The 13,120-nt window shown below is 47.5% G+C and overlaps 1 protein-coding gene across 1 annotated transcript in view; it reads right to left on the reverse strand.

Moving 5' to 3' along the window:
* LOC147884650 (uncharacterized) overlaps positions 1-13,120 on the reverse strand; it is a 76,417-nt gene that overhangs the window by 33,690 nt on the left and 29,607 nt on the right. The window contains exons 16-22 of the mRNA XM_087397479.1: positions 11,187-11,241; positions 10,935-11,071; positions 10,683-10,776; positions 3,410-3,468; positions 3,204-3,314; positions 2,802-2,925; positions 2,509-2,621 (exon numbers count right to left, since the gene is read on the reverse strand). Of these exons, the coding sequence (XP_087253605.1) occupies positions 2,509-2,621; positions 2,802-2,925; positions 3,204-3,314; positions 3,410-3,468; positions 10,683-10,776; positions 10,935-11,071; positions 11,187-11,241 (693 nt within the window). The remainder of the gene's footprint in view (positions 1-2,508; positions 2,622-2,801; positions 2,926-3,203; positions 3,315-3,409; positions 3,469-10,682; positions 10,777-10,934; positions 11,072-11,186; positions 11,242-13,120) is intronic.

The following is a 13,120-nucleotide window of genomic DNA, read 5'->3' on the forward strand; positions in this document are numbered from 1 at the left end:
AGAGGCTGAGACTTAGAGGGGGACAACACAAAACCACAATTAGAGGTTCATGGTCCAGGTAATGCTTGGGAAATGATGTCTCGGGTATGTTGTTTGGTTGCAGACCTAGCCCAGATGGAGGACGGGTTGAAATAGACCCTGAGAGCTTGGTGCTTGGAGGACTTCAAGCTATTCACTCCTCATGAGGAGCATAGTTGGAGAATGCTAGTAACTAGAGTGCTCGAGTTCGAAGGCCGCCTCGTAACGGAAGGTGGAGGTGCCATCAAGTGTGGTAAGGATGGACCTGTGTACCAGAATGGTGTGCGAAAGCAGAATCGGACCTGGCGGAGAAGGAGCCACTAGTTGAAATCCCAGGAAAAGACTATTGAGGATACCAAAGTGTTCCAAAAAACTACGACACGGGAGCTACTCGAGCATCTTCATTGACAGATTTGGATTGGGCCAATGTGGGTTGGTGAGACGGGGTGTTGGATTAGGGTTGGTCACCTCCCGGCCCCCATATGAGGAGTGCATTGGGAGGGTGAACCATAGAATATGATAGGATAGGACATGGGCCTGCCACATGGGCAGCACATGAGCTGCCATGTGGGCAGCAGAGAGGAAGAGAGGAGATCCCTGGCACAGGAGAGCCACCATGGAGGGAAGATCTGGTAAGGCTGTCTACAGATGGAAAGAGCAGATCTGGGCAGGGTTTCCAGCAAGCAAAGAATACAAGCACAAGGTGCTGACATCAGCATAGGCCACGTTGCTGTCCGGAAAGCCAGCCTAGGTGGGAAGCACCTCAAGCGTAGCCTGCAGCCGCTTTCTGGGTCTCCTTCACCTCCTGGATAAGGCCCAAGGAATCCCTAACTGCTGTCTGAGGGCTGCTCCAAGTGATACTGAATGAGGCCCTTGGGGCCCCCTTTTATAGGGCTGAAGCCCCTGCAAAATAGCCGACTAAACAGGCCAACTCAGCCTGTCCCTGCCAGCGGACTTGAAGGAGACGGCTATAAATGTCCTCCTGAGCCTCAATTGGGGGCCTTTGCTGGCCTGTTGGACCACGTGGCTTCCAACCACTGGCCTAGGCTGCTCTAGCCAACTTTCTTGCCCCCAACCACCTCCTATACTCCCGCACACCTGTGCACCTTCTTCCTGCGTCTGCTCCGCATCAAACCAGCTCCAAAAATGATCCAGAGATGCCCATACGGTCTGGCGCCAATTCCTCTCTCCCCTCTTCCCATAGCTCCCCCGCCCTTGCTTGTCTACCTTCCACCCCTTCTCCTGACCCCATAGCTTGATCATACCCGTCGAGGCATCCACTCTCCCTCTTCCCCTCCTCCCCTCCCCACCCCCTCCTAGCCCTCTTCCCCACATTCCCCTCATATCTTCCAGCCTTTCCCGTCTCCTCCATCTCTGCAACACCTCCTATTGTCTCTCCCTCTTCGATGCCAAAGGTGGGCCACTATTAGGAGCTCATTAAGATCTACATGGCAGGTTATTTCGATGCCGTAAGAAAAAAGGAATCTGCTCCCTCAGTAGCATCTGGAGGCTAGGGAGCTAGCTGTGCAGCCTCGAGGTCCAATGCCTGCAGTCGATCCCTATAAAGAGTTCTCCCTTCCCTACTCCCAGCCCTATGCCTTCACGGGGGAGATCGAGGGTCCATCTCCAAGTACCCCAGTCTACTTCCCTACGTGCTTTCCTTAATTGGCTCTCCACTTCCCATTTTTGTCCACCTTGTGTCTATGTCCCATCTGCCTTGCTTTGTGAGTCTAAATCAGGAGAATTATATAATTGAGTAGAAAGCTTAAATGCCCTTTATCTACTCAAACTCAAGTCAAAATATTAAGGATCATCCATGCTAGAGTCACTAGAAAGAAGAAGATCAGAAGCTTTCTTTCATCCTGAGTATGGGAAGTGGGAAGAGGATACGGATGTCCTGCTTTTGTTTATGCCCCTCACCAAATATGCTGAGCTTGAGACTCCTTATTGGTGAGGTGATCTGAGCCAAATTGCATTCGATCTAAATCAAAGGAGCAAGGACATTCTAATGCAGCAATATATGGCCTGGTAAGGATGCAAGAGTCAAGCCCAAATTTGTTGGATGGAATTCATGCCTACAGTAAATTAGAGCAGATGGAAGGTAAGCTTTCTTATTTAGCTAGGTTCAATATCACAAGAGGTTAACTCGAGTTCCCTATCCAGGGAGGAGGATTAAGTGTTCCCAAACCCCAGCAGACCGTACTCTTTCAGGAGCTTTTGGATCCCATAAAGAAGAACATACTTCCATTGTGAAGAGAATTACCAAGATGACATGATTTGGAGGCGCTCTAAAGGTTCCATTTACTTTGAACATTAAATCAGCTCAGTTTACAGTATGGAATGTGGTGTGTAAGAATGATACCCTCTGATAAGTTTAGTTTTTTCCTACTTCCAATGTATAAGCATGCTACATGCACTAAATGCACATTTGAATCCCATAGGTTTTCCTTGTTTATTCTACTGGCATTGGGATCAAAACGAAGTACATACTGCTGACTTTGTAGCCCCAATGCCCCAGTGAGAATCAGCTTGTTCAGCAAAGCAACTCGTTTGGACTCCTGTCAATGTGTTGAGACAGTACAAATCCTGAAGCGAAAGGATTCCTGTGCAATAATTCCCAGTGATTACTCTACTTCAGTCTCACAGAAAATACATCATGGAGCATGTATATATGTCTAATATCATGGATTTTAATGACTGTAATAGATGGCTAGAACATTCAAATTTTGGAAAATTATAAAACGCCCTAAGTCAAGAGATAGCCATCAGCAGATAATTCATACCAAGAGTAGATGTAGTCCAAAGTTGAGTCAAGTTGTAGAAAGATGGGGGTGGCAAGGGATATGCAAGACCAACTGACTGATTCATGGCCAAATATAGATTTCCCAGCCATGAAAATTCAAAAACCTGCACAAATTACATGGTGTTTGTGTCATCGATACTAAAACACTACAAGCAATGAAGACAACATGTTCCTGCCTATAATTATCAACAGAGCGAAGAAATAATGTATAAGAATGTAGTTTTTTTTCTCTTTGAGGTCCTGGAAAAATGGAATAGTAAAGGAAATACATATTTGAAACAGAAAGAATTGCGATATTCTGACAACGTGATGCCATAGAACTCTTGATCACAACGATTACAGAATGAATTGTTCCAGCTATGATCATGTATACAATCCTTACTTTGGGTTGAGCTGGTGTCCAGTAAGAAAGATTTTTCTGAGCCAAGGTGTATAGATTTATAAGATTCTGCTGCGCTTCTGAATAGTCAGCTATATTTTGTGTCACAACCCACTGGAAACAAGGAAATATTGTATCAGATAAGGCACCCAATATGAAGACCATGTCATGTGGAGCCATTTGTAACAGACAGGCTATTGATGTCTTACAATGTCATAGTCAGGAAATCTGTCTTCTGTCACGACTGCATAATCATGTTGATAGGAACCTGCAAGAGTGTGATGGTTGTCACTACATGAACTGGTTTAAAACTCATAACACCGAAGTATATCAAGTTTGAAATCAACGGCTCATATATGAGCTAAAGAATCGAACCTCAGAGTGAAGAACTTAAAAAATCACAATTCGTCCTCAATAACGACTCCTACAGTCTAACAGGCTCAATACTGAGAATTTCAACTTAATAGTGCAAGAAGTCGTGAGTCCACAGGAAGATGTGGAAAACTAACTTCAAACCTATTGGCTACATTTAACTATATTAATCTATTTATCTATTGGGAACCAGAAGACTACATTGATTTAGGCAAAAAAGATTAGAATAAATAAAGATATCCACTTTAGGTAGCATTTACAGACCAAACAGACCATTAACACAAGACACACAGGCAAACAAGGCCATATCCATCCTTCTATAAAAGATGTGGAGACATCTCTTTCTCAAGACTCCAAGGACCTTGTGGTCTCCCCCTGACCATTCGCAAGCTGCCCCTCTCAACAAAAATCTGCTGTAGCTTGCCATGTGTGTAAAAGCACAGCTCTTCTGAGCCTGGCCAGGTGACAGAAATTTAGAGAGCAACCTTGTGTTGTCAACTAAAAATCCATCATTGGTTAGCCCAGTTCCAGGGACCTCTGTCATATGGATAAAAATCCATCTCTCACCTTGGTTAATTCGTCGACCTCCTGACCTGAGTCTAGCTTCTATCCCTCCTCTTCCAATCCGCACTCCTACTATTTTTAACAGTGGCTTGCTTCCCAAGGGCTATAGCCTATAGGTCTTGGTATTCTCTGATCTTAACCTTGGCATTCTCGGAGGTTGTATTGTCAATATAAGTGATCCCATTTATCTTCTTTATTCCGACTTCCTTTTTTCTGTTATTGTGGTGATATTCTTCCCTGCTTGTCGTAATGCTCTTCTTGGGTGTTGACTCTCTCTCTCTCTCTCTCTATATATATATATATATATATATATATATATATATGTCTGGCTGCTCTCATTCGTGAATTGTCAGAGTAATTTTGTGATGATAATATGGATGTTGCAACTTTGATTAGTTGCGAGAGAATGGAAATTTACATCCCTTACAATTTTAGCATGGATATTTCCTTTGGCCTTTGGGTTGTTATATATGATGTGGGATATGTTCGAAATTTTAACTTCTTCTATCCTCCTCTCTCTCCACTATCTCTCTACAGCCTTTTCCGCCCCTTCCTTTATCACTCATCCCCACCATCCACCTTTTCCTCTCCTTATCTCCCTCACCTTGTTGTCGTCCTGCTCCATCACGATTCCACCTCATCCTCTAGGTGCTTGTACAAAGTAGTACCTATAGACTCAATGGAAGAGTGAACATTGAAAATAAATGATTCAACTGAATATATCATCCCCAAGCAAAGATCCCCTTCAATTTCAAGCATGGCCACTTCTAGGCCTCTCCACAAGCCATCATAGAATAAGACCTCAACCAAAGATTAGCAATAACAAGAAGAGGGCCTACAAAGGAAGAGGCGCACAGTTGCAATTTTAAGGTCCCAAGCATGTCGTTAAGTTGTACATTTCACACAGAATACACCTACCATAGCTAAATATAAATACAACAATCTGCTTGCAATTATGTACTCATAGGTATAGTAGAACTCGTGGATGTATAAAGACGACTCAAAGGCCAATGCCCAAACTGCCAACTTAGGGGCAGGAGGGGGGCAGGAGGAAAAAGAACTTCATTTCCTTGTCACCTTGTAGTGCCTCAAAAAGGGAGTAAAGGTAAGAGAGGCAACCAAAGAAAAACCTTGAAGGTAAGCCTGGCTAGCCGGTAGTAATTAAACAACACTGAATCACCACCATTTCAAGCATTGTCTTTTATAGGCTGTAGTTCTATAAGCAAAAAGTTTTAACTTATCTAATCTGATTGATATTGATGTGAAAGATTGGGATTTCTGATGACACCATGACAAGGAACAAAAAGAACAAGGATTTGGTTTCCATGGAGGATGCCACTTCGGACTGATTGACGCATAAACATGGGTACAAAGTACGCTGCCCACGGCCTGTTCGCTCTCCTGCTGCCCGCCCTGCCTCCCCTGCTCCACCTCCGCCCCCTGCTCCACCTCTGCCCCCTGCTCCACCTCCGCCCTCGCCCCTACGCTCCACCCTTACCCTCTGCCCTTACCCTCGCCCTCGCCTTACCGTCCGCCCTCTCTGCCTCCCCCCGCTCTGCCTACCCCGCTTTGCCTCCCCCCGCTCCACCTCCGCCTACCTCCGCCCCCCACTCCGCCCTGCCTCCCCCGCTCCTCCTCCCTCTCCACCTCCGCCATCTCCCCCGCTCCACCTTTGACCCCCGCCCTGCTTTCTCCCCTGCTCCATCTCTGCCCCCCCACCTGTTGCCTTCCCCGCTCCGCCCCCCCCTTGCTGCTCCCCCGCCCCCTCCCTTCCGCCTCCTCGCCTCCCCTCCTTGCCGCCTCGCACCTCTTCCCGCCCTTCTGCCCTCCCGCCAGCGCGCCCCCCCGCCATCCCACCTCCTCCCACCTTCTTCTCCTCTTCTCCCGCCTCTCCTGCCTCCTTCCTTTTCTTCATTCCTTCCTCCTCCTCCTCCCCTTGCTCCCTCCTTCCTCCCCTAGCCTCTCCTTCTCTCTCCTCTGCCTCTCCGATTCGTCCCTTTTTCATTTGCCTCCTTGCAGTGGGAGCACTCGTGTTTGCTATGGTGAAAGAAAATCTTGGTGGTGACATTTGGTCTGGCCATAGGGGCTCTATGGCAACACCCTCAACTCCCACAGCCGTTAAGGTTCTTCTTTCCCCAGCTGACAAGCAACAGGTACAGTAGGCAGTCCAATCCCTCCAGGACAAGGCGCTTGTGGGTAGAGTTGCGGGCCTCACGCCTACACGGAGACAGGTGTGAGAGTGGATTTAGGCGAGCTTGACATTAGAGGGTGGCCACATCCAGGAGGTCACCATCTATGGACGAGGTGTTCTCCTCATCCAGTTGAGCTCCCTTGACACCGCCTCGACACTTGTGGAGCAAAGCCCCATTTTCCTTGGCCTGCACCTTGTCTACCTCTTTTCTTGGTATCATGGATTCACAGTGGAGGACATGGATACGACACACCATGTTCCACGGTTTTCGGTTACACTCGGCTTCCCAGGGCTCCCCAAGGAGTATCAAGCCATCCTCCCTTCCATTGGCCGAGCATTTGGCACGCTGTTCGAGTCCCCGCCAGACCGCCTCTGTCCTAGCAGATGATGGAGTCCCCAGGATCAACTAGTGGTGGAGAGCCCGGAGTCCCTTCTAGAGCTGATCCTTCTCGAGACCCTGGCAGGGGGCACAGTTCACTAGAGGGTGGAGATCTCTGGGCTATCAGGCCAGTGTCTTCGTTGCAGACAGATGGGTCACCTCGCCAGAGATTGTCCCCGTGGCCACCCTCGTGCACCTCCCCCCCCTCCTCCACAAAGTAAACAGAGTCAGCAGGCCCGAGTTCAGCGCCCTCTCAGGCAGGAGCAGCAGGAGTCCCAGACCCCATGGGTTACCCCCTCCGAAGGGAATTGGGCACAGGTTAAAAAGAAAAAGAAATCAAGCAAGCAGGTGCGCAAACGCCACAAACACAGGGCCAACAACAAGGAGAGGGATAGGGTTGACCGAGAGGCCTCAAAAGAGGAGCAGCAGGAGTCACCTCCCCCACCAGCAGAGGCCACTATCCATCAAGTCAATCCTCCAACTTCGGAAGTTCATCCTCCGCACCCACCCTTGTAGCAGCAGAGAGCCCCAGGAGCTCCAGATGCGGCAATGCTGGAAGCCACAGATGCTAGCCCGACGAGGGCCGTGAAGGAGCCAATCCAGAGCCCCGGCGAGCCTGATCAGCAAGGGGGCCTGTGGTCGCCCTTTTCCCTCCTCCCCCTGCCCCCCCTCCCCCAGACCCCTCCCCCTCCTCCTCTTCACTTCCCCCTTCCCCGAATTTTATAGCCAGCTCTTTCAGATAGAGAGGATGACCCCAGCTGGTCTTGTGGCCTGAGAGCTAGTTTGATATCATGTTCCGATAGTAGTCTTGCGGGACTTATGCAGCAGACTTGAGGAGCCCTTCACAGATGAGGAGCTTTGGGAAGCCCTCAAGGCTCTCCCGACCCAGAAGTGCCCGGGGGAGGATGGCTTGACTCCAGCCTTCTTCTGGAACTTGTGGGAGATTATCCTACCCCCTTCTGTTTAGCTTGCTAGGAGATTTTCAACACAGGCCTTCTTCCTCAGTCCTTGTGCAACGGGTGGATTTGTTTGATCTCGAAAGGGGGAGATAGGTAAGATATTCAACAGTGGAGGCCGATCACTCTGCTTCATATTGCATACAAGATCATCACCAAGGTCTTGAGTTTGCAGTTACAGCCTCATCTTACCGACATCGTCCATGACACACAGACTAGGTTTGTCCAGGAGCACAGCATCCTCGACAACATCTTCACATTCTGGGAGGTAGTGGATTGGTCCAGGGAGGAGTCACAGCCACTGGCCATCCTTCTCTTGGACTTTGAGAAGGCCTACGACATGGTGGAGTGGTCTTTCCTAGAGGGCACTATGAGGAGATTGGGTTTCTCAGAAAGATGGGTCAAAGGAGTTTCAGCACTATATGCAAGGAGCTCTAGTCGGATGATAGGACACACAGGTGAGGCCTTTCCTCTCTCTCGGTCGTTCGCCAAGGCTGCCCACTAGCTCCCTTCCTCTTCCTGTTTGTAGCGGAGGCTCTGGGCTACTTTTTGAGATCACACGTGGCGGGTCTCAAAGGGTTGAGGCTCCCAATCAGGTAGGAGGAGGAGCTCCTTGACTTAGAGTTCGCAGATGACACGACCTTTATGTTGAGGGCACCACAGCGAGTCTAGAGAGAGTTAGAGGCACCTTGGCTATCTATTGTAAGGCCTCGGGGACATGGATCAATTGGATAAAATCCATAGGCTTCTTCACGGGATTTGAGGAGACACAGGAGATCCGTGAGTGGGGGAGTGACTTTGGTTTCAGATGGATACCGCGGGGCCAGACAGCAAGATACCTCGGATGCCAGGTGGGTATTAACATTATAGCAAAGCAGCAGATTGTTGTCCCGGTCCTTGAGAGAGTTCGGCCCAAGCTTCTCTATTGGAGCTCGGCCAAGCTCTCCGTTGCAGGTTGCGCCTTAGTGGCAAACCAGGTCCTTCTTGCCACTTCCTGGTATATTGCCTCCTGTTGGTGCTTTCACAGAGGATGCATTGGGCAGCTCTGACGGTTGGTACGGCAGATAGCACGAGGAATACTAGGGCCCGAGTAGCTTGGCAGACGGTGATCATGTTGTAGGCACTGGGAGGCTTGGGTATCATTGATTCGGAGATGTAGAGCAGGGCCCTTCTGGGCAAGCTGGGGGTTCGTGGCCTCACCCCAGGTGCCGAGCCTTGGAAGCTCCTCTTACAGAGAGGGCTTTTGAGAAACACCCCACACACTGGGGGACAGTGGCAACCTTCACATAGATGGATCTTCTCAGAGGCCCCCCTTACGGGGAAGGGCTCCCCCCTAATGAGGAGTCTTCACAGGGTTTGGCAGAGACTAGCAAGGGGTCTCATCCATGCTTTGCCCAGATGCAGAGAGGAGTTCGAGCGTCAGCCCCTTATGTGGCAGCTAGAGATTAGAGATCAGGAGGGACGTATGCTTGGGCAGTGGACTCACATTGGTTGGGCATAGTGGGACAATGGTCCAACAGGGTCTTTTGGTCGCTGGAGCAGACTACCTATGGAGGCAGAGACGAGGCTTGACGCCCTAGCGCATCTGAGAGGGGCAGGGCAGCGGATGGGCGAGATCGAATTAGCCATTCCTAAGTCATGGTGGGAAGGACTTCACATTTGGAGAGAGAGCACATGGCTGGGGCAGTTTTTCCCTACTGGTGTTCCCTTGAGGATTTTGATGCAGCGCGGCAGCACGCACCCCGGCTTCTTCCATGTAGGACCTGGAGGCCTGCTACAGCCCCTCACTGGGAGTGACCCTAAGATGGATGGGAGTCTTGATGGGATACATTGGTAGATGATCAAAGTGGTAGGATGCTTGGGGAAGGAGTGGCACATCGATCCTCCCAGTATCTCAGAGCAGGACGCCTCTAGATGGCGCCCGGCTATGGGAGGGTAGACCCTTGAGGGAGGTCTAGTGGGACCCCGAGGAGTGGTTCTGGCCCTCCAAGGGCAGCCTAGCTGAGACGATAGATGACGTGCCTTTCTTTTCCTACACCACACGGATTGGCAGGAGACTTCAGATGGATTCGTCGCAATGGACTCCCTCAAGGGAGAGACACTGGGAGACCCAGAGAGTGCCCCGAGATGTTCGCTCTAGGTTTTGGATGCAGTTGTGGCCTGGTTTGCGGCCGAGGAAGATTTCTTACTTCTTCTGGCTGGTAGCCCAAGGAGGATTGCCCATCGGCCCGTGGTTGGAGCAGATGCGAGTGGAGGGGCAGTGCCATTGCTGCTGAAATGGTGTCCTGGAGACTATCCCACACTGCCTATGGAGCTATTGTAGTGCAGCAAGGATCTGGATGAGAGCCCTCAGGATCATGACACGCATGCAGAGTCCTCACAGAGACTACACCTGGGAGATGGTGGCTTGGCTGACAGAGGGAGGACACGCATTCCAGATTGATGAGATCTCCCAAGCCTACTAGATACAAGGTCAGAGCATTCAGAGGATTGCACTCCACGAGGCAACCCCCCCTGACGCCCTAGCTCCTCCTTCCCCTAGGGAAGACAGTGTTTGGGAGGTGGTAGCCACCATCACGGCTTGGAACATTTAGGTGGATCGCTACAGTCTCGTGATGGAAGAGCACCCGGTTCCACCCTCGGCTACCTTGGTTGCCATCTGACAGGATATCATTTATACTCTACGGTCCACCTGGGAGTGTGGGACGCCAAGCTCTAGGGTGACTATTGAGAGGCGTGCTCGTTTCTGCAAGGCTTGGCCTGCAGGTGTTTTCCACATCTTCACTCCACGAGGGTTTCTTCACCTTCGGGGCTGTTGTCTTGTATGAAATCTTTCAAGCATTAATAGAAGGTTCCTTTCTTTGGAAAAAAAAAAAAAAAAGATTGGGATTTCTGCCCTATTTCACTATGATCAATGACTACAAAAATGTTTTAGGACTATAGTCTAGTTTTAGTTACAGTAATTCACTCATATACAAGATATAAGCCTCCAAAGTTTATAAATTCGACAATGATATCACCTTTGAGTGTAACCTCAGATAGTTTGAGACCATGCTCTACTTTCCAAAAGCCTAGATAAGTCATTGATCCCAATAATGCTGCAAAAAATACAATCTGACACAAGTGGATGGTTGAGCTATAAGAGCAGTGCTAGAATACTTCAAAGATAAAATTAACATTCAAGAAATCTTTGGTAGACTATTCACCTTAGTAAAGAAGTACACTTGATGGTACAAAAAACAGATTTGCACAAATAGATAACAAGACATTACCACAGAAACTTTGAAAATATTGCTGTTGAAGAGTGGTGCATAATATTTGGCCACTGCAATAGATATTGGTGATGTTGCACTGCTCTCTTGAAAGGATGACCTCTTTACCTCCCAACTTTCTGTATTTTTTGCAATCTCTGTGGATAGGTTACATGATTCTTGTTATCAAATGAGAATGTATGCACATTGAATTGGATATTTTTCTGATAAATCATAAGGAACCCACGTTAAAGGAAAGCAAAACATGCTTACCTTTTTTACTCCGTATCCCAAAAAGTAGCCACAGATTTGGATCATTGATCTGCGACTGCAAAATGGAAGTAAAGGGATATAATTTAAAACAAGCTACCTTGCAAATATAGAGATGTGTCAATGTCATATGGGATGTTGATGTTTGCACGAGTTACTCTTGGTTTCTTTGTAACTTTGGTTATACTTAATACAAGTCTACTTTTGCACATGTACATTATACTTAATACAAGTCTTTGTAGCTTTGGTTATACCAGTCTACTTTGGTTATACTTAATAGAGGTCTACTTTTGCACATGTACATATGCATACAACATACGTGCATGCATGTGTGCGTGCGCGTGCGTGCGTGTGTGTGAGTGTGTGTGTGTGTGTGACCTATGAGACCAAAATTTAAAATACATTATGCTCATACACCTCAAGTAGGGAAACTAGATGTGCCTAGCACACCTCTACTATATATAGTGAAAGTAAATTATAAAACCAATACTAGAAAAGCAATACATCTTAAGAATCAAGTGTAGGAGAGAGCTAGGCTACTAATGTCTCGGGGGAGAGACCCTTGTTGGTCCTCACTAACCTCATACTGAGTTCAAAATGGTCTGGGTGTTTCGGCGAGTAGGGCATATGTTTAGGAGTGAGAGGAGAATCAGCATCTTTCTCATATTGTACCTCGAACACCTCTCACAAAATCACCTTTACTCAGCCATTAGTAAACTAGGATGCCTCGGGAGTGTTTGGTAGTTAGATCCATCCATACTAGAGTTGTTGCTGAGACGAGGTTGTTGAGGCTTTGGATATTTCAAGGGAAACCTCTTGGTTAGTTTGACTGGGATCCAAGGGAGTGGTCTTGGCTAGCTTCCACTACCCCTGATTTTATTGTTCCATTATTTTGGTATTCTACAAGGCTTGGATACAATTTCAACAACAGAGAGCCACCCATCATCTACCCACAGATGTTCAGTACTGGCAGGCACACAGAGCACCATCTGTCGAGTTTTTGGTCTCATTTCTCAACATCATGTGTTCATATTGTGTATAGCACTAGCATAAAGAGTGCTATAAAGGCCCAAGGGTTGGAAACCTAACCATAATCCTAAAAAGGTATGTATACATTCGTTCTTTTTTAACTAATATACTCTACAATTAGTCATTTGTGGTGTGCTCTCTCATTGTGCCCTCTCGTCTCATCTCCCCTCTAGCCATGCAATACTTGTGAGGGTGTGAGAGATTCAAAAGAGAGATTCCTTTGAGTGTTCACTCCACACCATTCTATATCCTATGTTGAGACTCTCTTCTATTCCTAGTTTTGTTTTTCAAAAAAGAGAGAGAGCACTTTGAGAGAAACTTATCCTATCTAAAGTCTACTTATGAACGACAAGAAAAGGTTTATGTATCTACTTCAAAGTTGAACACCAAGCATCAATACTCTTTTCCTTGTCAAGGTGCCCTTGCTTGGTCTCAGAGTGCTACCATCATAGTGTATTACTAGAGGAATGAGCAATTTAATGATATGAAATTCATAAAACCCAATGGCTAAGAGAAAGCCAAAATGCACCTTGCCTAAGTGCATTGTAGTCATCATCATAGCAACTAATCTAGAAAACAAACCCGTCTCCAATATCATGTGACTATAGCCTGCTTTCATGTGCATCTTAAGATTTGCTATTTAAGACATTGATGTGCCGATATTGTGAACAATTTTCTAGTAATTGCCATGGCTATGTGATTAATTATACTAATAATTTTATTGGATGGTCTTGTTCTAGTAATTGCCATGGCTATGTGATTAATTATACTAATAATATTATTAGGATGGTCTTGTTGTGTGGCCTAGACCTGGATTGGGAGCCCTCGAGTATTGATGAGATAGGATGATATAAATGATCCCAACAAATGGTGTAATATTGGCCAATATTTATCAATAAAAATATGTA

The sequence above is a fragment of the Dipteris shenzhenensis genome, chromosome 26 (genome assembly GCF_047967505.1).
Source record: "Dipteris shenzhenensis isolate YYH24624 ecotype China chromosome 26, Dip_SZ_1.0, whole genome shotgun sequence".
In the NCBI taxonomy this organism is placed as follows: Eukaryota; Viridiplantae; Streptophyta; class Polypodiopsida; order Gleicheniales; family Dipteridaceae; genus Dipteris; species Dipteris shenzhenensis.